Genomic DNA, 26,735 nt, shown 5'->3' on the forward strand with positions numbered 1-26,735 from the left:
GCTGGGCTAGCTCTCCTGCTCTCACACCCTGGAGGCTGACTCACCCTTACCTCTGCCATCAGAACCATTTCCACTGTGTTGCCCAGGTGAGATGCAGGGACTGCTCTCCATAATGCTATAGCCAGTGAGGGGGCAGGGCCAGCTCTATCAACCATCGCAGGTGGCAAAGGGAGAGGAGGGAAGGGTGGCATCACACCCAATGGGGTCAGTGCTCGAATCCCTCTTGCCCTCAGGGCAGGCCCATCCTAACTCTTGCACCAGGGCAGGCACAGCTGTGCTTCCCATGTGCTATAGCCAGTGAGGGAGCAGGGCCAGCTCTCCCAGCTGCTGCAAGTGGCAAGGGAGCAGGCATCACCCACGCCAGCTCACAGCAGACAAGTGCTGGGAGAGCTCCTCCTACATTCTCACCTTGGGGCTGACTCACCCGCCAGTGTCAGCTCTGCTGCCCTGTACAGGCGAGCTGGCCTGCTCTCTCAGGTGCTACCTGGAACCATGTTGTGGTTTGAATATGCCTGGCCCGTGGGAAGTAGCCGAGGGAGGTGTGGTCTTGTTGGAGGGTCACTGTGTAGGTAGGCTTTGAAGGCCCCTAGAGCTCAGGCTCCGCCAGTGTGGAAGAGAGCAATCACTGGTAGGCATTGTATTCAGGTTTTTTGTGAAGTGTCGGCCAGTATTAAGCCATAATTTGAGATGGAGTGTTGGCTCCCATGCATCTGCATATAAACAAGGCAGTTTGGCTGATTTGAGTCAACAGTGTGAGCTTGATTAAGCATAATGTGTTAAGGTTGATAGCCAGCGTTTCTACTTGGCCTGCTACATTTAATCTAAATGTCAGTAATACAGTAATTTTTTTTTTCAAGACAGGGTTTCTCTGTGTAGCCCTGGCTGTCCTGGAACTCACTCTGTAGACCAGGCTGGCCTCGAACTCAGAGATCCGCCTGCCTCTGCCTCCCGAGTGCTGGGATTAAAGGCGTGTAGTAATACAGTTCTAATGAAGAGGAGTTAGCATGAGCCAAACAAAGCCTCTGCAGTTGGAGTAGACACTGTTTTAAACTGACAGGTGTGGTCTACCTCTTACTGTAGAAAGCATTTATCCACATCTGTAAGTGACTTGCTAATTTTCTGCTTACATAGAGCACCATTAAGCTTCCGATAGAAACCAACCGTGGAATGGACATAGACATTTAGGACTTGCTTTATGTCCACTCTTCCTCAGTGTTTCTCTGGAGAAACTTTCTCCTAGATCAATGAGTATTTAAGCTTGGAGTAAAATCATACAGGGACTAAGCCTTGAAAATATAGCTCTCTGAAAAGATTTGTTATCCTGTAACTCTTACCAAAAAAAAAAAAAAATATTTTTTTTCTCAAGGCTTGTAAAAAAGAGATTCTAGTCTACTTGCAAACAAAGCCCTGATCTGATATAATTTCGTACATAGGAAAAAAAAAAAAAACCCATGTTAATACTCCTGCTTTACCCTAATGACATGACCATAAAACAAAGTAACTGCACAAAAGTGGTAGAAATAAGTTTATTGCTGGATTTCCCCATTAACATTATAGAAATATTTTAAAATCACTGAAAGTCACAAATTGAGAGCCCAACAGGTAACCATACTTTATAAAAAAGAAAGTATAAAAGCAGCTTATAAAATTTTCTGAAAAGTATATCAGCTGACAGCAAAGAAATAGGAACCAGACAGTAAATGGCACAAATGCATCACTAGAGTTCTCAGTCTTCACCCAGAAGTCAGTGTCTGAGCTACGAAGTAGATTCACCCTGAGGTGTGTTCAACTGTCTTACTCCTTCCTCACTCTGAGAAGAGAAGCTAGATCCTCACTGCTATGGGGACAAAGTACTATCCATGGACTGGAGAAGAAGGCTAGCCTTCCTCTCCAGGTACCTGAACAAGAGAACAGTGTGTACAGAAATGGCTTTGGCACTGTAACCCTCAGACACGGTCTTAAACCTCGTTGCTTGAATATTATAGTTTCACCTGATGCTCTCTGGTCCTGCATCATTGCCTCCGTGCTCTGTGTACATCACACACACACACACACACACACACACACAAAAATACCATGGCACCTCCATGCTCTGTGTACAAGATCTCTCTCTCTCTTTCTCTCTCTCTCTCTCTCTCTCTCTCTCATATATATAAAGTCCTTCATTTTGAAATAATATAACTTGACACCAAACACACCCAAATTAAATCTGTTTTAGCATTTCATTCAGAGTTTTCTTCTTGATTCTTATGTCATACAATTATTTTGTTGACATTATTTAACCTACCATCTGGGGTTGACTTAAGGCTCTAATTTATTATCAACAGTTTAAGTCCTTATAGGAATCTCTTGAGATTCAAATCACACACCAATGATTCTCTCTTTTGAAGTTGCTTCTTGTTGAATGGATGTAGTATCTTGTCTGGGTAACCCATAGAGATATATGGAAACACACACAAGAAGAGCTCCCAGTGCAAATGAAAGTGCTGAAAAGAAAAGAAGAAAAAGACTATGAAAATGATGAATTTGTGTAGGGCTCTCGCGCATGCACACACACACACACACACACACACACACACCCTGGGTATCATCCTTAAGAATGCTACCCATCTCTTTTTAGGCAGGGTCTCTCAGGAGCCTGGAGCCCACCCATTAGGTTAGACTAGGTAGCATACAAACCCCAGAGAGCCGAGTTTCTTCTCCCCAATACCAGCACTGCAAGCATGAACCACCACACTGGGTACATGCTGTATGTAAGTTCTAGAGGTCCTCAGGTCCTCATGCCTGCCGTACAAGCACTTTACTGATGAGACCTCTCCCCAGTCCTAAAATCTCTGTCACTGTGGGTTTGCCTACCAAGTTGCATGAGTGCTGTTTTATGAAAGGTTGTCTATTTTAAGGAAAAAGATAAATATCAAAGGAATGGTAACATACTTTTCAAAATATAATTAAGCTTGTCTTGGACTGATACAACAAAGGGATATATTAGTTCCCCTATATAATTTATAATTAATGGGAATAGGTAAATATAAGTATATATGAATAGAAAAATAAAATGCAATATAATGTGGTTTAGTTATGATTCCCAGAAAACTTAGTATAAAAGACAGTCACACAATTCAGCTTTCAAAATCCAATGACTCAAACCACTGAAAATTTCTGGATCAGTGATAAGGTGATCATTACATTTCCCACTACACTTGACTCGTCCATGTTACTCCTGAAAATTAGAATACACAAAATGTGCGTGAAGGCTAAAGTGCCTGCTACACAAGCCTGAGGCCTCCCCTGCACTCACATAAAGTGGGCACAGTGATGTACCTCTGCAGGGCGCAGGGACAGATAGCCAAACCAGTGTGGGCCTGCTTAGGAACGAAGGGAGTGACGACCGGGGCAGCCTTCTATGAACTAAGCATATAAGCTGGTATGAGTGAGTCCTAATGCCACAGCTCTACATGTGACTTAGAACCAGGCTACGGATGTGAACTGTATTACAGTGGCCCAGCATTCACAGCGTAGATAGCAAGGCATAGTACTGCATGCCTGTAATCCCAAGGCGGGCGGTTCAGGAGTTCAAGGTAACCAGCCACACAGTGAGTCTCAGATCAGTGTGAGCTACACAAGCGAGCCTTCATCCCCTAAAAGGCATGTAAAGAAATAGCATCAAGCTACTGTTCAGTCCACCTACTAAAAAAGACCAGCTTTGAATTCAAAGTGTGAGGTAGTTTACATCTTAATACCTCCACAGTTCCCTGAAAGACTGCTAAGACAGAAACAGTTTATATTGTTCCCAGGTTTTTCTCAGGAGCAAAGACACAAGGCTGTGTTAAACATAAGGATGAGTTACAACTAAAACTTCACTCAACTCAGGTACAAAGAACATCTGAAATGCTAAGGGCTTGGACTTGTACAACTAAAGACTGCTCTAAGCAAACCCTACAAACCCAGGAGACCTGTGGCCTTACTCACATATGACAGAGCAAGTGTGAGACACTGGTATATGATTTCCCATGCTGCTGCTAATATTACAACAGGCAAGATTTGGACCAGACTATAAAGTGGTTTTCTACTACTAATGCTCTTGTTTATCAGATAAGTCAATTCCAAAATGAGAAGTGTTTTCCTGTTACACAATATAAACATTTAACAGATTTTCCTTAGTAGTTTACAGTATAATAATTGGTCAATGAAGAAAATAACTACTACGTAGCTTAACACCAACTTGAAATAGTAAGACATTGCTCCTTAAGTAATTGAAAAGCTAGATATATATGACATCTAGGGAAAAAACATTAGAGGGATTAGCATAGCAATGGTGACACCATATCACTGTAAACTAGTGCACACTTAAGTTCAGAACAGAAAGACATAAGGAAAATGTGTTGCAGGATATCATACTGTGAACCCCGAAAAACCTGTCTAGTTGTGATGAGACTTAGCCCTAACACACACCTTTAATCCAAGAGCTTTCTGTTTACTGTGAACAAGATTAAACAGTCAACCACAGGTCAAGAGGGAAGAAGCAACCAGCTGACAAGGAGTGAACACAGAAGAAAACCCACAGAGTGGGAAGAAGTCAGGAGGATGGGTATTGAGACGCACAGCAAGTAGAAAGGAGGGACCTTCAGTCTGGAGGGTTGAAGACAGGGTGAAGAACGGGTTCTTTTCCTTTTGTGTCACTGGCTGAGAAGGAAGGTTGGCTGGGTGCTTTCTCTGCCCCTCTGAGCTAGGTTTTCACCCCAGCATCCGGCTCCCAAGTCTTCACAGGTAAAACTGAACGATTGGGATTTTGTTAAAAAACAATTGTACCCAATGTGATTAGAGAAGAAAAAGCCCACCAACGTTACAGGAAGCAGAGAAACACTGCAGAGGACAGGAAACGTCTGACAGAAAGCCGCAGAGGGGACATCTGCCTGCGATCATCTCCAGAGGAAGCATCAGTTCTTCCACTTTGGCTGGACACACAAGAAGACTCCAAACTGTGGGGAGCCTGAGACAGTGAGCCACAGTAAGCCACCACAAGAGACACGTTTAATTATATAGACAGACCCCCTCCTGCATTAAAAAATAGGAAACTCCATTTCAGGTCCCTTGAGATCAAGGGTAGGACATGAAGGGATAGAAACACTACTTGAAAAAGCCATCGCAGTACTCACTGCAATTGCGACCACCATAATAAACGCCTCCCTACTTTCGGTTGCATTCTTGATATATTTCTTCTCCAAAAAAATTGAAAAAATAGCCATGATAATACAAAGGCTTAAGAGACAAGAAAAAGGAGGAGAATAGGAAATGCTTAGGTTTGAACCTATGGTACTGAAGACACTAGGTAAAAAGCCTGGTTTTCAGGTTTGGAGCTGGGCATGGAATTTGAATCCCTAAATGTCTAGTTTATATGTAGACTCATAAAGATCTAACTGTACACTGATAAACAGGGGGGATGAGATTAGCTGAAAGACATCAGATTGTAGAAAAAACTGATGAATTAGATCAACTCGTATACTTTAAAGATGTTTTAACATCAGCTTGGAAGCCAGGAAATGTGTTTAAAATCCCACTACACAGAAAGACAGCAATGAGGCAATGCAGCTCATCTTCCATGCACAAGGACAGTTAAATAAACTGGCTGAAAAAGGTCAAGACTGGCAGACTGGCAAACCTTAATGCTGAAATGGCTGCTGCTGAAGGAGAGATGATCAGGACTGCAGTTAGGAAGGCTCTTCACATCAATGGAGGATGCTCATAAGGACATTCGGGTTGCTAAGACTGTGGGATTGATAATGGTTTCTGTTGTAATAGTTGTTACGTTAGGTTTAAAACCTTCCCTTCTTATTTAGACAAAAAGAGGGAAAGGTTACAGGACATTTGATCACACTGTGAACCCCAAGTTTGTATTGTTTACTGGGGAAACCTGTTTCTAGTTGTGCTGTGGTTTAGCTTCAGTACATACCTTTAGTCCCAAACAATGAAGGTAAAGTTAGTTTGTAGAAGGAAGCAGCCATAATTGAAAGTGATGTCTAACTGAGTGGCAGGCAGAGTGGTGAATCAGAAAGATTTGATAAAACACAATAGGGCAGAGGAAGGGGCAGCTGCTTAGGTGGCAGCACAGAGAAAGAGGGAGCGAGGGGCTGGGGGCAGGCAGTTTACCAGGAGAGGTTTACAGATACAGGTTGAAGAAAGCTAGACAAAGATGAAGAGAGGATGACAAGGAGCCAGATTAGAACAGATTGCCAGAGCTAGTTTGAGGCCAAGCACAGCAAAAAGTCAGAGGCTGAGAGAGAATCCAGAGTGAGTCAGTCAGCTCGGGGAGGAGTCTGAGCCGCCCAGCTAACGAGATTCAGAAAGAGCTAGAAGGGGTGAGCTTAGTCAGTCTCAGGCTGACAACACTCCAGGCCTGATAAGATTGCACAGCAGCTAGAAGCTTCCTGGACTAGGCCTAGGTTAGCAGAGAGAAGTTAAGCCTCAGAGACGACAGTTATTAACACCACGTGAATAAAAGACACTTTTACAAAAGCAAAACTGAAAGGAAGATTCAAAATAGGCCTACATATGTAAGCTACTACTGAAAAGAATTACTTCCCTGAGTACCTAGTCACACCACAGTGCTCCCCAAGGATCCATAGGGATTGGTTCTAGTGCTCCCCTCTGATACTACAATCTCCATGTCTCATACATATATAAAACAGTGCAGCATGACATATAACCTACATATGCATGCCTTTCCCTACAAGTCATGCACAGGTTGTGTAAAATATCTACTATAATGTTTATACTGTAGAATTATTTATATACCTGAGGAATTATGACAAATATACTCATATTCAGACATATAGTTTCTACCTAATATTTTCTAATCGTAATCGTATGCACAATGCAGAAGCCATATTTACATGGGACCAAATGCACAGCCTGACCCACCCAGGGCATCCTGTATCTTAATACTTAAGGGAAGAAGGTCCTAACTGTTAAATAACAACAAAGTGGCCCTCTCAGCATCGCCTAGAACTGGAACCTTCAGACCTAAGCTCTAGGACACAGGAGTGCTGTTTAATCACCTTCCCACAGCTGCACACTATGGAAGAAACTGTAACAAAATTAAGATTACTTTTAATGACAATTGAAAGAGACCATGAAGTGAGAGGTTCTTCCATGCTAACAACTTAATACAAACGGTGACATACTTATCTGTAATCCAAACAGTAGGACTGAAGCAATGGTAGAAAGAACAATGGCTGCGGCAGCAGAGAAGCCTTTCATGATGTTGTCTGTATACTTCACCACCACTGACGTGTAGAGGCCTCCCACACTAGCAAGGACTTGGGACACAAAAAAATAAAGTCTTAACACCAAAATCATTAAAGCATTCTATAGCTGAGATGGTTTTCATTCCCAGAGATGGCGCACTCATTTACCTAGGGTAAGGGGCGGCTCCCCTCAGAAGCAGACATCCGGGAAGCTGTACTGAAGCTGAGTATACAACATTGTTTTGCAGATGCTTAGAAGACTGTGTGCACCACCACTAAATTACATACACTTATTACTAATACATTAACTAGGTTCTTTTCATTGTGAAGGTAAAATTTCTTTTGGAAAGCATGTCATTAAAAACAAAGTTACATATTCCAAACTGGTATTCGGGTATCAGAGGAGTAATTCTAAAATGCTTAGGTCAGATATCTAATTTAAAAATTAAAATAAAAACTAAAACAATCTACTGAGACCTTTTATTCCTGGATACTTACAGATAACAAACCAGACATAATACGTGTAGCCATAGAAGAATCCTTTTTCTTGAATTTCAGCTCCATCTGACAAGTAGGTACCAGCTAACGTCACAACGATCCCTGACAGATACATCTGAATGTTTCTCACCCAAAGGGAAGTGTCGGAACTCTTTAAGACTTTTTCAAAATAAACTCCTAGAAGAAAAGAAATGAACATGGAAATATTAAATGAACTAATAGTCTTCTATTTAGAACATGCCCCAGAGTATTATTTGGGGAATATTTTTAACATTAGTTAAATACAGACTTGTTATATAGTTTATGACATGATATATTGAACATTAACAATTTGTTTTTAGAAAACATGTAGATTAATAATTAAGAGGAAACTTTATAAGCTACATTTGACAGAAGGTTGTTAAACAATCAAGAACAGTTTTTTCCCTTACCAAATCGCTCTATTCCTTAATGCCAAGAAAAGGTTGGCTGTGACCATTTGTAAGCTACACTGTTAGAGTGCATTATCCTATGCAGACCCCCTTAATATGTGTAGGGATGAACGTGCCCTGCTGTGCAAAGTAGCTGTGTAATCACTCAGATCATGTCTGTTCAATGACATCACTAGAGGTTAATACAACTTTCTGAGTATAGCTGTTGTTCGTTGAAGCATGTCTATAGACAACATCACATTTGTGTGTATATGGATTTTTCCTGCAGCTGGGGATAGGGGTGGGATTCAAATTGTTTTTCTTAGAGAAAAGGGAGTAAAAACCTTTTTTTAACCCCTAAAAAGTCACATACCACTATTTCAAGTTTTAAATTTGGATGAAGGCATGTTAAACAGGGACATTGGAGATTTTGTTTAAAGACATTTTATCAGTTAGAGGCATGGGAACTATAATTTACCAACTAAAAGGTGTAATTAAAAGAAAGATTTCTATATTACTCTTTATTTTGAGACATGAATGATCTCACTATGTGGCCCTGGCTGGCCTAGAACTCACTATATGTAGACAAGGCTGGCTTTGAATCTGCCTGCCTGTATCTCTCAGGCCCTGCTACCAGACCCCACAAAAATACGACTGATATTAATGAGACTATGTTGGAAAGAGCCAGACAAGAGGAACAAACATAAAATAGATATTATAATTCCAACTTCGACTGTAAGCCTGCAGACAGCATGTAACTAATCTGTCATCTGTCACAGGAGAACTAGTAAGCCACCTTCTGTCTCCTCAGTTGCTCAAAAATATTTCTGAAAGTTGAATATTTTTTCAGTAATTAAAATTTTTGTTTCTATATGTTGATTTTTAAGAATAAAAGTTTATCCTTGTACTATGGTTAATTGTATGTATTTTTAAAGTCAGCCTTTTCTCTTCTCCTATAAAACATCTTATTTCAAAAAGTATTTTATTTCTATAGCCTTCCTGTTTTCCTAGTAGAAAAGAAAAAGCCACTCTTGAAATAGGGAGAAATAAAAAGATATACAATATCACTAATATATTCTTTACTAAGAAGCGCTCTTGAGTTTCATACCTTTTGGAGCCATTACTGCAACACATCTCATTCTTACATTACGATTCATATCTTTCTCATCTTTTCTTAATTCATTAGAGGATTGATTGTCCCTAAATGACTCCAAACCTTCCTGTTGTCTTGATTTTTGGCTGTTCTTCTTTGATAGTGTGCTGGCTAAGGCACACGTGGCCCTCCTCTCTAGTCCATAGCTCCTGCTCTGCTGAAGCAAAGGGAGAACTGGAGGTTATAGGTAAAAGACTCTGAGCTGCTTGCTGTAGCAGTGACCTACAGTGCAGAGACAAGCCGGAAATAGTGAACTGTGGCAACTGGGAAGTCCTTGTGGTGACCTTCCTGAAGGTCAATTTCCTTCAAAGTCAGAGTCCATTAACTCTCAGTTCTTGGCTAAACCAAGATGGTCAAGAATGACAGAAGTATATGCTTAACTGCAGTTCTGAAGTCTGAAATAAGTTAAGTCAAGTCACATATTTACTGGGGGAGGGAGGAAATAGCTGGCACCAAACAAAATAAGAAAGAAGTTAAAACTTTAATGGGAATAAAACTGTTAAGAAAAGCAGCTGGGTGGTAGTGGTGCATACCTTTAATCTCAGCACTCAGGAGGCAGAGATGAAAGGATCTCTGTGAGTTCAAGCCAGCCTAGTCTACAGAATGAGTTCCAGGACAGCCAGGGCTACACAGAGAAACCCTGTCTTGGGGGGTGGGGGGGAGGACTAAAAAACAAAAGTATAAAAATTGAAGGAAGTTATATGATAGAACAGTGCTTTATACAACTCACCTGCAAATCCAGAGCACAATACAGCAATAGCTATAGCACCAAAGCCTAACAATGGATTCTGCGCTACCTGCAATTGTAAGTTTTCAGAAGTTACTTTTAGTAACTGCAAACTGAATTAATCCCATTATCCCAACAGATGACTACAAATATACATGTTGCCAGGCCTAGAGATACACACTTTAATCCCAGCACTCAGGAAGGAGGCTAGCCAGGGGGAGGTATATTAAGACCTTGTCTTAACAACAACAACAAAAAGCCCACATTATACTTCTACTAAAAGTACATTCCATATCAGATATAGCTATTATATAAGAATGATGCAAGAGCAAACAAAATGAAAAAAAAAAAAAGAAAGCATTTAAGATGAAAGCATTTCTTGAACACAAAGTTTTACATAGTTGACCTAATTGTTCGTTTTAATCTCTGCTTCTCCCCGGAATCAAAGCATAAGTCTGGACTGAAGAGGCCAAGAGTCCAGTAGACAGCAAGCAGGCAAAGTCAAAGTTGCCTTTTTCCCTTTTCCCTGGGTGGCAACCAGAAGGTAGCAATTCATATTTAGGATGGGTCGCCTCAATGATTCAATAGTTCAAATAATCTGATTTTTAAAATCCCATCCTAGCTAAACAGACACCACACTGAGCCTAACCATCAGACACCATAGAAACAGATCCTCCAGCATAGTCAAGCCTTCAGTTGACTACAGCATTAGCTAGCTCAAACTAGAACCATCTGGTTAAGATAGCCTCAAGTACTTGACCCATAAAACTTAAAACCAAATATTTTAGTAAGCAAGAAAAACATAAAGCTAAAGTAAAAGAAGTCTAAAGATGGTATAGCCCACAGATTCTCCACGCCAGAAAACCTAACAGTCAAAAGAAAGCTAGCAATGGACAGGAACCGGAAAAGAAAAAAAAAAATCAAGGGCATAATAATAACCATTTCAAAGTTGTTTTTTAAGCTCCTATACCAGTCTGTTTTACTCTCTCACATTTAAAGAAATGTAGTCTGAAAAAAAAATTACAACAAAACAAAACTGGATTCCAAAGCCCTTTTATTTCCTGCAACCCCATTTAAAAAAAAAAAAAAAACTCCACTTTTAACACAGGGTGAATGGTGGGCCAGCTTTATAAATACACAAAATGTTAGAGGAAGAGACAGAGGAAAAGACCCAAAAGGAGTCTTCTTCCATAATGAATAGCAGAATATCTTGGCAAAGCTAACAGCAGACAAATCAGTTATTTAATTCAGATCATTGTTGAAAATTGGGACCATTTCCTTCTCTGGACTCTCAAGGGTTTTGATAATGCTCTGTGGTTCCTGATTCTTGACTATTGTCAAGTTACAGCCTTCAATCTCAGGAACAAAAGTAGGAAAGAAACAGAAATTTGGAAAGCCAGGCCTAAGAGTCTGAGCTCCAACTTTCTAAGTTCTTAAAATATTCTTAATATAATTCTTAACCCAAAAGGTAGCCCACTGTTACAAGGTGGTAAGGAGTGAATGTATGCAAAAATTCCTATCCACATGGCAGGTAATCCACAAAAGACAACTTTCTCATCTGACGCGATGGGTTTAAATGCAAATACTGGTTTAGTATAAACTAGCTATACTACAAGTTCAAACAAGGTGCTATATAATATCAATTGAATATAACCACAAATGGATCGTATGCTGAGTTCACAGATCTCTAATATTAGAAACAAAGGAATGGTAGCAAGCTATGTCCAGTATGATCCAGGCAGCATCTGGAAACAGAATCAAGTTTTAGGGCATACTATGGAACAACGACAGAATAATACATCTGGAAGCAAGATACTGGGCAGTGCTAAGCCAGGGCTCAGGACGTTTCTCCCTAGAAACCAGACCACAGAAATAAACAAGTTTAACTGGGGAGAGAGGACACCTGAAGAGTAGGGATGTGACCTTACCCTCGAACATTTACAAGTCCATCCTAAGAAATTAGTGTTTTCATCGTTATGACATAAAGAACAATGACTATAGCACTCAAAAAAAAAAAATTTCAGTAAAGTACCTTCCCAGTCAGCGCTGAAACCTTTCCATAAAGGGCTGCCTTCTGTTTTCCTATCCTCATCAGAACATGTCCGCTTACATCACTATCACTGACAGTGGGCATACTGCCAGGGACTGTAGGCTGAAGGAGAGTGAACACTGGACGGAGAAAGGCTTACCCAGCATTTCCAAAAGATGACTTAAAACATCTAGAAATTCCCCTGACAGCACGAGAAGCCTGCAGTTTTAGTCACAGGTTTCCTATTAACTATCTTTGGACAAGGTACCTCAGCTGATTGGACTTAATTTCTGTGGTGGTTTAAATGAACATCCTTCATAGGCTCAGATGTTTGAATCGTAGTCCTCTGTTGGTAGCAGTCTTGGGTAGACTTGGGAAATGTGGCTTTGAAGTAGGCAGTATGTCAGTTCCAGCTGTAAGCTTCAAGTTGGAGCGTCTCCAGCCACATTGCCTACAACTGTTACCTACACTCCATCATCATGGACTCGAAGCCGCTGGACCTGTGAGTCTGAATAAATGCTTCCATACATTGCCTTAGTCATGGTGTTTTATCACAGCAATAGAAAAGCTACTCATATGATTGTGTTGTCCATAAAAGACAAAAACAAAACAGGAGGCATATACTGAAGGGTATCTTCTGTCATTAATATATTTTAGTACTTTCCTCATAGAAACAGAAAGCCAACATACTAGCTACTCTTCTATCCCATTGCTGTGATAAACCATCATGACCAAGGCGACTAACAGGAGAGTGGGTTTCCTTTGGGCTTCAGCAGTTTCAAAAGGATAAGAGATCACAACCATCACAGTGGGGAAGGCAGCAAGGAGGCATGTCGAGCAGAAGCACTAAGCACTGCAGAGAACTGAACTGGGGATGGTGCCTGGCTTCTAAAGCCTCGAAGCCTGCTCCTAATAGCACACTTCCTCCAGCAAGGGCGCATCTCCTAAGCCTTCCTCAACAGCTGATCAAGTGCGTGGTCTATGGGAGGCATCTCATTTAAACCACCATATTATGATCCCCAGTAACTATGTCATTCTAAAGCGGGAGGGAAGCCCAACGATAAAGCAAAGCACGTTTTAAATCAAAAGTAAGATTACACGTTACGTTCATCCGAGTGACCGGGGGGGGGGGGGGACGGGGGGGACGGGGGGGGACGGGACACAGGACAGGTGCTGTGTGAGAAGTGTCCTGTTTTTACCTGTGGTATAGATTTTGTCTCTTACCACGACTTTTGTAGCTTGGGCTGGTTTCCACTGTACGAGTGTGACCCCACCACACAGCATGAAGACGGAAATCCACTGTAATTTGCTGAGTGTTCGATTTAACATTAAAACAGTACATAAAGCAGTGCAGGGGATCTTCAGTTGATAGGTCACCTACAGACAAAGCAACAGGCAATACGTTCACCTAACGGGAGTCCTTGAAGAAATACCTCATCATTGACAGAATTAAGAATATTTGTGTAAATGTAGACGGTTAATTAAAAAAATCTCCATTTAAACAAAATTCAGTGACCTCAAATCCCAGATTTTTAGTTCCTGTATTTTTCTTTTGAGACAGGATCTCGCTATGTAGCCATGGCTGGCACTGAGCTCACAGAGAGATAGAATGGTGGCATGCACTACCATGTCCCACAAGCGGTTTTGAACCATGAACTCGGCTCACCTGGTACACTGCTGCATCCAGATTACTGAGAGCCAGGAAGGCCATGTTGTTCTGCACAGCATACACTAGTGATGGCACACTCAACTTCGCCAGTTCCTTGGGGCTCCCCAAGACATTTTCACTTAATGAGGCTTTAAATCTACCCAAACTGCCAGTTTCCCTTCAAAAACAAAAGAGGAGACGAAGGAATGGTAAGGCAGAAAACCAAGCAGCCTTTCCCAGCCTGGTGCTAGGTACTGAAGCCAGCCTTGGGCATGCTAAGCAGGTAAACCACTGAGCTCCATCCTCAACCTTCTGCTTTTGAGGCAGGATCTTCCTCTAAGATCCTCCCAGCTCCACCTCCCATGTGCTGGGATCACAGGCATGCACCACCATGTCTGTAGTACTCTGATCATGAGAATCCTTCACACACAGTTAACTTTCTGATGTAACTCAGAGTGCAAGCTTAAGAATTATGCCCGACTAGTTTTAGATTTATTAATAGAAACAGACCTGTAGTTTATTCCCACTTTAAAAAGCACATTTCTACTTAGGAAAAAAAAAAGTATAACAATTAAGTAGGATTATCGCCAAAATCTTCTGGTGAGAGTTCCAAGAAATGTTAAGTCCATTAAGTAAAGAATATCAGGAGTCAGAACTGCTGACAAACTATTACCTAACCCTCTGCCACTTCAACTCTGTTGTGTCCAATGTACCTCAATACCTTTGTCACTGATCAGGGAACATACCCTACCTATCTTTAAATTGTCCTTCAAATTATACATTTAGTGCAAAATAGAGAAGGCTATATTGGTTCTACAACTCGGATCTGAAAGCAAGCGATTCTTATTTACAGATTTACTCAGTGCTGATTAAATGGGTAATAAATCTTTATATAAACACTCTCAAAATATGTCAAATCTGTATAATTCTATAATAAATTTAAATAACTGATTAACCTCAATAAAAAGTAAACTATATCTGTAATGTACAAAAAAAAAAGCCTATTGGTTATTGGTTATACATGGTCTTAAAACCCATTCATCCCACCCCATCACCACCCAATGAAGACTGCTTAATCTGGCTTATGTATCTACCAAAAACCACCCATTTTCTTCCTAAATATAAAAATAAAAATTTATTTTATAGTAAGTATCAATATTCCTCAAACGTGCTTTATCAAAATGGTCCTAAATGCCATTGAGAGTGCCCTGAAAGGACCATATTCATGTTTACAGTGATCATGGCGTGCCTGTGGTGTTTATTAATATTAGAATCAACATCTGCAAATATGTTTACATTTAAATGCTGCAGGAGCGATTGTGTTAAGTTCTGGGGATGGCAACAAAATTTTTGCCCATTATATCAAGTATATAGTATATATACTGTTTACTTGACAAACATCTTAACCAGAGTACAAAGAACAATATTTCAATTATTTTCTCCTCTGTAAAATTAAACAAAAAACAAAAAATAAAAAAAACAAGGGATCAAGTCAGGCATGATGGTTAGTTTTAAGTGTCAGTTTGATGAATCTAGTATCACCTGGGAAGTGGGTCTCGATGGGAGATTGTCTGGGTGAAACTGTCTGTGGGCTTCTCTGTGGGAACCCTGATTGTATTAATTAAGGTGAGAAGACCCAGCTACTGTAGGTATGGTCATTCCTTCAGAAGGGACTCTCACATGTGCTAAGAGTAAGGAAGTAAGCTGGGTACCAGTGAGCCTGTGTTCACCGTTCTCCTCTGGTGTAGACACAATGTGGCCAGCTGCCTCTAGCTACTGCCACGGTGACTTCCCTGCCAGGACTGTAACCTAAATGGAAGCTTGAGAGGACAATTGTCTCAGACATTTATTTTGTGTACCCTATAGAGTTTGTAAACACCACTGTATCCTAGCAACTACTACTGTATTGATCCTGGCTATTGCCACTATAGTCTGTTTCTGATAAAGGTATAAAAGTCTGATTGCTCTCGTTAAACTGCCACAGCTTAAGCTTTGCTGTGGCCCCTTCCACCAGCTTGGTTTCATTCCCCACAGCCATCTCAGGTGACCTTGCCCCAGTAAGTAAGCACTGTGTCTTCTGTTATGTAGTAGGAGAAAACTGGAAAGAAACCAATGTCTGTGAGTGATGCTTGGCATACATTGGAGAGAGATTTCTGTGTTCTGGTGTAAAGAATTTATGTGTGAAAAATGATCATGAAACAAGTATAGAAACTAAAGTGGACACAATAGCTGATGTCTAGCGTAGTCCCCAGTGTCTAGCAGCTTCGTGCACATAACTGAAATTCACTAATTAGACCACATGAGCGTGGTCAAAGAACCCATCAGTACACTCTCCCTCACATCTCTCTTTTTCTTCTTGAAGTTCTGATTTCTGGTTGAAATAAATATAATTCTATATTCCAAGCAAAGTAGAAAACTATGATTAAGGGCTGGTGAGATGGCTCAGCGGGTAAGAGCACCCAACTGCTCTTCCGAAGGTCAGGAGTTCAAATCCCAGCAACCACATGGTGGCTCACAACCATCCGTAATGAGATCTGACTCCCTCTTCTGGAGTGTCTGAAGACACTCCAGAAGTGTACTTACATATAATAAATAAATACAGTGTACTTACATATAATAAATAAATAAATCTTTAAGAAAACTATGATTAAAATCAGTAAGAATGGAGGAATCCTAAATTAAGTAAGACAGATATCATTACTTCAAACGTATAAGAAACTTATGTTTCAGAGGAATAGAGGACCCACAACACACATCATCCATTACATGACGTAACACTTAAAGCAAAAGAGCCATATAGAGATTCCTGGACACCAGTGAGTTTGGAATTAGAAACTTCTTAAGTTTTATCACATTTGTTTACTTGGGTGTGTGTACATGCATGTTTCTGCATGCCACAATGCTCAGGTATGAGTTAGCTCATCCCTCCACCCTGTGGGCCCAAGGGTCAAATGTGGGTCATCAGACTTGGCAGCAAGCACCTTTGCCATCTGTGGAAACATCAGGCAGCCCAGAAATGTTCTCCATTAATTAGTGTAATTCTTTATTTACATCCCAAGCGCAGCTTCCCCTCCCTCTTCTCCTCCCAGCCCCCGCCTCACCTCACCTCCTCCTAACCCCACTCCCTTTCCCTCAGAGAAGGGGAAGCCTCCCACGGACATCGACCCTCCGTGGCCTATCAAGCTGCAGTAGAACTAGGCTCATCTTCTACTGAGGCTTACAAAGGCAGCCCAGTTAGGGGAAGGGAATCTAAGGCAGGCAACAGAGCCACAGGCAGCCCCTGCTGTTGCTTTAGGAGCTCCACGGAAGACCCAGCTGCACATCTGTTTCATATGTGCAGAGGGCCTAGGTCCAGCCCATGTGTGCTCTCTGCTTGGCAGGTCAGTCGCTGGGAACTCCTATGGCCCAGGTTAGTTGATTCTGCATGTTTTCTTGTGGTGCCCTTGACCTCTCGGGCTCCTTCAATCCTTCATCCCCCTCTCCCACAAGATTCTTCAAACTCCACCTAATGTTTCAGCTCAGAAAATGTTACTCTACTGCCTATTTCAAGGCTAACCAAATGAGAGCAGAAGCTAAAAGCTCATCAACACTGCGGAAGGAACAAGTACGGGTAAGAGGGGATGTGAGAACTGGTGGGGCTGAACATAACTCTTCTGACGACACTACGGCACCATGCAGAGAAACGGGCATACGTGAGTGTGTGTCTGCACGGGGGTACACTCCCTAGCTCTGTCTGCCTAGCTCAGCGACTGATTGTCAACCTTTCTAATACTGGGACCCTTTAATATAGTCCCTCAAGTTGTGATGACCCGGAACCATGAAATTTTTTCATTGCTTCTTCATAACTGTAATTTTGCTACTGTTATGAATCAAATGTAAATATCTGATATTTGATCCCTGTGCAAGGGTCTTTGACCCCCAAAGGGGTCTCAATCCACAGGCTGAGAACCACTGGCCTAGAAAGGCTAGTATAGCAGGAACATTGTAATAATATCCACATTCCTGTATCTAAATAGAGGGCGAGGGGGAGATTTACAAAGGAACAAGGGATCCTTTTTTAAAAAACAAACAAACGAAACGGTAAATTCAGGTCAGGACAAGACCAGTATGAAGTAAAGCACTTGCAGGCTATAATCTGTCTAGTCAGTCTGCCTGCTTAGTGCTGCACTGCTCGCATTCTAACGCTGATTGTTGGTGATGCTCCTGTTCAAAATGGCCCCGAATGCAGTGCTAGAGTAAAAAGGACCTACTGTTCTAAGTGTCTGAAGGCTATATGCAATATGAAGAAAATGCATACAGTAAACAAGCTTCGTTTACACAAGGGTCACAGTAAGCCATGAGTTAATGTCGATTAATCAGTAACATTTAATACATGCATTAGCGGCTCCTTACTGTGACAAAATCACCTCTAGAAAGTGAGGCTTTATTTTGGATCAAAGTTTGGAGATTTCGGTTAGCCCCACTGCTCGGGGCTAGACAGCTCATTACCTGAGGAACACAGTACCCCACACCTGTTCACCTTGCGGCCGAGAAGTAAACAAGAGAAGAGACCAGGGTCCCACAGTTACTAGAGCCAAGCTGGGGATGAGGCCTTCGATAGACCCCAGCACAGGCCTTTAGTGGGCACTGAGGATCATAACTGTAGCCTTAGCTTTTAAACTGAAACACACATAAAATGAGGTGACATACTGATCCATTCTGCGGCATAAAGAGCAGACAAAGGGGAAAACCCTTTTCTCACTGAAACAGTAGTTCCAAACGTTTTCATAATTATCTCCAGAGAGAAAATACTGTTGCTACTTTGAACACCAAGAAAAATAATTTCTTTTTTACATCTGAAAAATCATTTTAACCTTATGGCAACCAATTTTCAAACAAATATAAATTCAAAATGTGAATCAGTTTTGGCTTTTTTGTTTGAGACAACATCTCAGAAAGCTTGCAAGGAACAAATGTTTTCTGACTTTTACCCATCACAGTAAAGCACTGCTGTCCAACCTGGGTGTGTATCAGTGTGTTGCCAGGGTGGTGCTTGGTGCCCACAGAGACCGTCAGCTAGAGCTGCACTGACAGCTCTAAGTTGCCATGTGGGTGCTAAGAACTGAATCAAGGTCCTCTGCAAGAGCAGCCGTCCTCTAGTTCCCGTCAGACTATCCTTACTTCCGTCTGTCTGTGTGTGAATGCCACCTGTGTATGTGCCCACGGATGCCAGAAGAGGGCATCACATACACATCAGCAGCTGGAGTCAGAGAAGGCTGTGAGCTGCCCAGCATGGGCACTGAGAACTCAACTGTGTCCTCAGGAGAAGCAGGAAGTACATTTAAGCTCTGGCGCCCCTCCAGGCTTGCTCTCCTATCCTCCAGGGGGTGGCTGGAGCTGGGCTTTTTTTTTTTTTTTTTTTTTATGTGATTTTGGTTTTGAACTTTGTGCTTCTTTTCTTTTCTTTCTTTTTTTGTTGTTGTTGTTGTTGTTTGTTTGTTTTGAGGAAAAGTCTCATTATGTAGCCCTACCTAGCCTGGAACTCTAGATATAAACCAGGCTAGCCTGGAACTCTAGATATAGACCAGGCTAGCCTGGAACTCTAGATATAGACCAGGCTAGCCTGGAACTCTAGATATAGACCAGGCTAGCCTAGAACCCACAGAGACCCACTTGCTTCTGTCTCCCGAGTGCTAATTATTTTACATTTATTTATATATCCTCTGTGTGGTGTGTGTGTATGTGTGTGTGTGTGTGTGTGTGTGTGTGTGTGTAGGCACATCAAGGGGACCATCACTTCTCTTCATCCCCTATGGGTCCCAGAGGTCAAACTCTGATTGTAAGGCTTAGCAGCAAGCATCTTTACACAATGGACAATCTCACTAACCACTTTTTAAACAATTACTGGTTTTCATATGCATACAAAGAAACAGCAGCACTGAGAGTATCTGGCTATTTTTAATATTTTTTCAGAACTTATACTACTAAACCTAAATATTTTTTGGTTTTAAAATAGTTACCTAACACAAAATGAATTTTATTTATGGGGTGTATGTGGGTAAGTTGCAGAAAATAAGACAAACTTGCTAAGTTATAACAAATGCTTACTAATCTTTAAATACTGGTTTCTAAAATATATAACACTTACAAAACTCTAATTTGCGTTCTGAGACATGGCAGCAGACACCTGCTATTTCAGCATTCAGGAGCTGCAGGCAAGAGAACTGTGAGCTATATAAAGTTCAAAGCCAGCCGAGACAAAAGTGGTAATAAACATAAAACAGTATCTGGATGCCTGCGTTAGAATGTTTCCGTCCCTCTACGTTGGCAGACCCTGTATTTTTCCAAAAGGAAGCTCAGTTGTAAGACTACATAAAGTGCCGTATGTGCGGAGATTGTTCTGGAGTTTTAAACACTGACTTTTGTCAATGAAACACTGCCTTGTAGAGGTATAGTAAGAACTCCCAGCTGGGATCATCCAGATGAAGAATGACAGAATAAAAGATAAATGTCTGGAAAAAATAACTTTATTCCATGGATGGTGCAGGATTTTACTACACTTGTACATGAGTGCCTCTGCCCGTAAGATAAATTTGAAATTCAAATATTTTAACCCTTCTAACCATCCACCTCAAGTTCCTTTTTCTGTTCTTTTCTCCCTCCCCAGACCACTGCTAGTGTATCCTTCTTCACATGAACTTTGGAAATCATTTGTCTTATTATTTTATTTTGCTTTGTTTCTCTGTCTCACCCACTAAACTGTTTCAAGAAGACAGGGGTCTCATCGATTTCATCCCTGTACATCCTCCACCTGGAAACTGTTCATCAAAGATGCATGAGATGAGTTTAGAAATGTTTCAGTGTAATTTACCTGTTTCTGCATAAAAGCCATCACTTACTGTTTCCCACCCTCACCAGTATGCATGGGACTTACATGAACCCTCACCTATATGCATGGCTCTTACATGAACTCTCACCTGCCGCAATGCTTTAAATAGTTAAATCCTCACCTCATAAATCCCCATGTCACTTACAAACAGGGTTTTATTTAATTCCTATTTAATTCTTAGCACCCTGTATTATCTCCTCCAGTGGAAAAAAAAATGAAAAAAACTAAGCTTCAGGGAAGACACGAGCACATAAAGCCAGGAGTAAAACTGGTTCTGTCCTGTTTGGAATCATTGTTGTTACCCTCCTGTTTCCTGCACCTTCAGCTAAACTGATGGTGTTGCTGACTCAAAGCACAGCGCTGTCACACATCAGCAGAGTAACCTTGAGGCACTTCATATGCGGCACTGATAAAACATACTATGTCCGAGTGTTTAAAAATTAAATGAAATGACTACACAGCACCTGGCACTTAACACAGGAAACACCATAAAATGTTTATGACCGTCATTATATCCCTCTAAATCTTTTTCCCCCGTAAGGGTCAAATAACATGTATTTTAGGTTTCATGAACAATATAGTTAGTTCCTTTTACAGAAAACCAAAGAGCACATGGGACAAACTGCATCTGGCCTATATATCACCATTGCCAAGCTCTACTTTAAAGTTGGTATTAAAAGAGAGTTCTTCAATTTCAACATCATCAACACTGGGGCTAGACATGCCTGTGTTTTAAAGGGCTGTTGTAGGCATTGTATGACAGCTAGAATCCCTGGCCTCTATCCACCAAAGGCCAGTACATGCCTATTGTGACAACCAAAACTGTACTTCCTAGGAGACAAAAACTGTCCCGAGTAGAAAAGTACTTCTCCAGAATAATCTAATATGGAAAAATGTGACTTGAATTTTCAATAGTAGCTGGAAGACAAAAGGCTTTAACTTCCTGGAAGTAGCGTTACTTACTTAGCTAACAGGCCAACACTTATCAGTAACTTTATCACTTCTGTGATACACACGGCAGTGGTTGAGAAGTAGAGTTCTTCAGCTGTTGTCCTTGTGTATCTTAAAGCTACGGTGTAAGCGGCAGCCACCAGAGTCATCACCGTCAAGCAGTACAGCTTGAAGAATAAACTGACATTTTCTGCAAAATATGTGCAACAAAAGTACTATTTAGTGTGTGTATATATATACATATATCATATATACATATGTATGTATGTGTGTAATGCTAATCAACCAGTTAGTCCTTAAGGCTTTTCAACTTCTAGCACCATTTTTTTTTTAAATATGACATATAAAACTCAATTTCCAAGTAATACTTTCCAACATGAACATAAAATACTGCTGACTTTAAAACTCCATACAAACTAGGCAAAGATACTGTTTAGTGCTCCCAACTAACTATACAATTACATGGCATACAAATCTTAGTTTATTTTAAATATATATGAACATATATAATGAATATATATGCATGCATAACTATGATTACAAACCTGTGAAAATAAAGTATCAAAGCAACTGTAATACAGTCTAAACCTCAAGACATTAGAAAAGGGACGTGAGGCCTGTCTGGCTACATCTGTCATCCCAATGACTGACTAGGTTGATTTGTTATCTGTCTGGCTAGGCTGTTCCTGCCTCCCTTCCTCACCACCTCCCCTACACTGCTCCTACACGCTAGCTCTACCCTCAGTCAGAAAGGGTATACACCCTTTCCTCATTACCTGGGTATAAGGCAGATAGCTGTGCTCCTCCGCTAGCCTCTAAATATGCTCTTGAAGACAACAGAACGTAAACAAAAGGATACCTGAGTGACAAAAAAGCAACTGAAGATAACTGCAGAGGCAGGCCAATGCCATCTCGGACAGTAACCAATGTCCCTAGCAAAGTACTGCTCTGCAACAATCTAATCCATGACGATGCGACTTTATAAACAGGCGTGGGTCAGATCCTAAGACCCCGTCTCACACACACACAAACACACACGCACACATGCACGACATTAACATAGAATTAAATTAAAATAAAGAACAAAGTGAATTGGTTAACACAGAGTACTTAGAAACTCCTCTATAAAACTTGAAATGCAGGATATAGCAGTCATCACTCAGGGGCCAAAGACAGTCAGTCCAACACCTTTGGTAAATTTACAAGCACTGGGGAGTCCGGTTTCCCCTTTCTTGCTTCCTGCTCTGAAACTGCCAACACCCAAGGCTCGAACTTTTTCTCTTTTCTTTCCATGACAAAATTTAGAGTATTGTGTTAGACTTATATGAGAAAACCAATTCCCACAATTTCTTTTTTATTAATTATAATTGAATCTAATCCTTGTCATTGAGATCTACTGAGAATGGATTTACATTGGATCTGCTAGGTGTTCACAGTTAGTGTTTTGTCATCAGATTAGTAACAAGTGTCCCCTGGGAACACTGGTCTTAGTTCACGGGTTACACATAATCCTAAGGATGCCAAGAGACTCCTCCGGGATGCTAGTTATTAACTGACGTCTTATGTGCTAAACGTGCTTTTGTTCACTCCTTTGGAAGCCTAATCATAGGTAATTATACCTAATCATAGGTAAATAAAATAGGTGTTTCAAACAGATACTTTAAAATATGATTACACAAGAAGCTAGGGAAGCAGTGTCTCCATATAAGTGTTTCCTCCTTGGTGAATTAAAGCAGGATTTGTAAGTTGTAAGCAAGTTCTTAAACCAAAGAAGTAGTACAACAGAGAAGAAGAAATACGCCATATAACTATTTATCTTTCCTTCCTAAATGGTCCAATCTGCCAGACCAGCAATGCTTATGTAAAGGGCACTGAGGGAAGTACTATAATACTTCCATTGTTCTAAAACTTTCTTATGAAAGAGTTTATGACTCCAGAAATATGGAGCAGTAACATTTAATCCGTCAGTACAAGAACTACACCATCCATAGTTTTATATGATGGTTCAGAATAATGGAAAAATGTGTAAGTCCTATCTCAAGACACATGGAAATAATAGTAAGTTAAAATTTTGGCGTCCATAAAGTGTAATTAGGAGACAGCTATGCTCATCTGCCTTAATTATCTTGCCTATAGTTGTAGGGTTCAGCAGCTATGGCGGAGACTAACAGCTCTCTACAGAAAGACTGCCTGCCATCCATGACCTGAAATTATCAATATTCTCATAACTAAGAAGTGAAAACTCAAATCACTTTTTTTTTGGGGGGGGGGGCTGTGTTAAAGGTCCCTGGTTCAAAAAAAGCAAGATAATTTAAATACTAAAGATGTTTAACTCCAGAAAACATACTTTTTTTTTTTTCCTTTCCTTGAGACAGGGTCTCTCTATGTAGCTCTGGCTGGCCTGGTACTTGCTATGTAGAGCAAGCTGACCTTGATACAGTTCTGCATGCCTCTGCCTCCTAAGTGCTGGGATTAATAGGCATAAGCCATATCATGGTGTTTTGTTTTGTTTTGTTTAAGACACCCATAATGAAAAGGTCTGCAAATGTAATTCTTGAAAATAATTACTAATCAAAGTAGAAAAGTCTAAGTTTGGATACTATAAAACATAGATGACTTTGGTCTGTAATACCACTTTAGAAGCACATTTCAACTTTTAAAACCAATCCTTGTAACCATGATTTCCACTTACATTTCAGTTTACCATAAGATCAAAACATTTCTTCTACAATTCTTCATTTTCCAGGATGAAACTTCATTGATTAGGAATGTCAACGTTCCCAGGTAATATAAATATTCATGGTACGCAGCTACTTTAAACTATCCTAAGAATTCAAATCATATCACGCCATTAACTAGAAACCTGGCCCACTGATCATCCAGCACCCCCTTTGTGGAGAATCTGTTACCTTCCACGGCATTTGTTTCTGGGTGGAGAATATCCCCCAGAAGAGTCAGTCTGGAGTTATCCTTTTGTTTTCCAGTTACATTTTAGGGGGACTATTACTGTCATACCTGAAAGCTTGGACATAGCAGGAAGTAGCAGGTGAGTAATCGTTAAGATGACTCTATGTAAGGAGGTATAGAAACTGTATTTCATTAGGATAAAAAAGTGCAACACACCCAAATGTAACAACGTATGTGCTGGCAAGAAGTCTAAATCTGTAAACAACCCTTGCGGGTACCGATCTGCCTGCTGCATCTTTTAAGTGTTCATTTGTCAATCGCCCTACTTTTCCTATTACCCTCTTCCCGGATGCTACAGGACTTATCTGATATGGGACAATCCACCACCACAGAAAACTTACATGGCGCCTGATGTTAAATGTCAAATCCCCTCCCCCAAAGATAAATAATTTCACATCCACGCAAAAGGATATTCTTTAAATGCTTGTCCAACATTTATTTAGACTTAAAGCCAGTGCTCATTGGGGAAATGGTGAAAAAACAAAAACAAACAAACAAAATTAAAAAAAAAAAAAAAAGCGACGTTGTCGCCAGGCATGAGGGCACAGACCACTAATCCCAGCGCTTGTAAAACTGAGGCAGGAAAATCTCCCCGAGTTTGAAGCCAACGTGGGCTATAGAATGAGACCATGTAGTGTTGGTTCCTGCTTTAAAAATAAATAAATACAAAATCGTCACCGCCTTTTGGCCTGTCCTAGCCACAGTGCTATAGAATAAAACCTCAGCCTTGGGGCCAGCTTACGTAAAACCTGAAAGGACAGCCACCACAGCCCTGGCCAGACGGCTCGCCATCGGGAGGAGCAGCGCGCGCCCTCAAGCCCAGGGCTCCGAACCACAGCCTCGCTCCAGGCAGGGACCTGGCCGGCGCCCGGGCGGCTCACTGCACCGGTGTGCGGGTGCAGCCCGCTGCCGCTCCCTGCAGGGAGGGCTCGGCCCCCAGAGCCGGCCCGGCCAGCACACCCCGGGCCGCCGTTCCCTAGCGACCGCCCGCAGCCCGGCCTCACCTCTCGCCGGAGCCATGGTGCCGAGAGAGTCTGCGGAACTGACGCCCCTGCGGCCATAGAGACGCACCGGCCTAGAGAGCCCGCCGCACCACACGCGCGAGGAGGAAGCGGGGGCTACGGCGGAAGCCGCGCGGCGTGCGGAGCGACAAGTCTGGGAGACTCGGTCCTGCGGGGGCTCGGAAAACCGCAGCTTCCGGTCGACCGAGGGGGGGCGGAGTCAAGGTGGCCGAGCGTTTCCTTCTAGAGACCAGCCCCTCCGAGAGGATGGGCCCCGCAAGAAGGATTCTGAAATGCTCTCGATTATTCCTTTGTGTGAAGACCGTTAGAGAGGCTCCGAGAACTCGGACTTTTATAACTTTCAACTCCATCACGGCCTTCCATGGTTACCTCTTGGATAAATTTAGTATATATTACATACTGCTCGGAAGTACTGTGTCTGTCTTCATCATCCTTACTGTCACTGTCTAGCTTAACTTGGTAACTTCAGGCAGCAAAAAGACCTCAGAAAAATTAGATTGTATTAACAGGCACTTCAACCGCTCTAATGGTTACTGTGACTAGAGGATGTTATTAGAAAATAACCCCGGGTGGAACAACATTATGAACTAACCAGTACCCCGGAGCTCTTGACTCTAGCTGCATATGTATCAAAAGATGGCCTAATCGGCCATCACTGGAAAGAGAGGCCCATTGGACACGTAAACTTTATATGCCCCAGTACAGGGGAACGCCAGGGCCAAAAAGGGGGAGTGGGTGGGTAGGGGAGTGGGGGTGGGTGGGTATGGGGGACTTTTGGTATAGCATTGGAAATGTAAATGAGCTAAATACCTAATAAAAAATGGAAAAGGAAAAAAAAAAAACTATACCTCTAAAAAGTTGGAATTCTCAGGACCTGAAAACCCAACTGCTTATGAGCCAAATAAGGCCGCAGAGTGGGAAGTGGGAAGCGCTTAAGCCACAGCGGGCTCTGAGGCAGACAACAGAGCATAAAAGGATCAAGCTGGAATGCCAGCCAGTCTTATCAGACATTCTGATTTTTTTCAATGAGCCCAAAATTCAAATATAAATATCAATTCTCTGGCTTTTAAAAGGCAGCATATGAATGTAGGCTTCACTTGTTCCAGATAGCAAGGCTCATGATATAGAAATCTGTTATCACTAAATAGCAATGAAGCAGAGCGTTGTGTTTCAGAGTGTCAGGGCTTAACATTTTGTAGGGTTTTAGAAGCAGCCTCT

The 26,735-nt window shown here is 41.5% G+C and overlaps 1 protein-coding gene across 4 annotated transcripts; it reads right to left on the bottom strand.

Annotated features, from left to right (window-relative positions):
• Positions 1-1,512: 1,512 nt before the first annotated feature.
• On the bottom strand, positions 1,513-26,369 carry Slc35a1 (solute carrier family 35 (CMP-sialic acid transporter), member 1). Of its 4 annotated transcripts, none has more exons than XR_001784138.2 (9): positions 25,500-26,369; positions 21,541-21,718; positions 13,728-13,887; positions 13,286-13,438; positions 12,065-12,184; positions 9,261-10,102; positions 7,743-7,919; positions 7,182-7,316; positions 1,513-2,486 (listed from the first exon to the last, which is right to left on the bottom strand). XR_001784138.2 is itself a non-coding variant. In XM_006537891.4 (9 exons), exons 1-9 carry the CDS (start codon positions 25,513-25,515, stop codon positions 2,362-2,364), a joined length of 1,131 nt encoding a protein of 376 aa, XP_006537954.1. In that variant the 5' UTR covers positions 25,516-26,369; the 3' UTR covers positions 1,513-2,361. The 4 variants fall into 4 exon arrangements, 3 of the variants coding, with proteins under 3 accessions (XP_006537954.1, NP_036025.2, XP_006537955.1); XM_006537891.4 differs by having other exon boundaries at positions 10,036-10,102; XM_006537892.4 differs by lacking the exon at positions 1,513-2,486 and adding an exon at positions 2,493-5,766 and having other exon boundaries at positions 10,036-10,102.
• Between the last annotated feature and the right edge of the window lie 366 nt (positions 26,370-26,735).

The sequence above is a fragment of the Mus musculus genome, chromosome 4, assembly GCF_000001635.26.
Source record: "Mus musculus strain C57BL/6J chromosome 4, GRCm38.p6 C57BL/6J".
Taxonomy (NCBI): Eukaryota; Metazoa; Chordata; class Mammalia; order Rodentia; family Muridae; genus Mus; species Mus musculus.

Coding starts and splice junctions, on each gene's coding strand:
- Slc35a1 (XM_006537891.4), bottom strand. Junction 13,888..21,540: donor AGTGTTGGCCTGTTAGCTAA/GTAAGTAACGCT, acceptor TTGTTTTTGAAG/GGAAACTGGCAGTTTGGGTA. Junction 13,439..13,727: donor TGGATGCAGCAGTGTACCAG/GTGAGCCGAGTT, acceptor CTTTGTCTGTAG/GTGACCTATCAACTGAAGAT.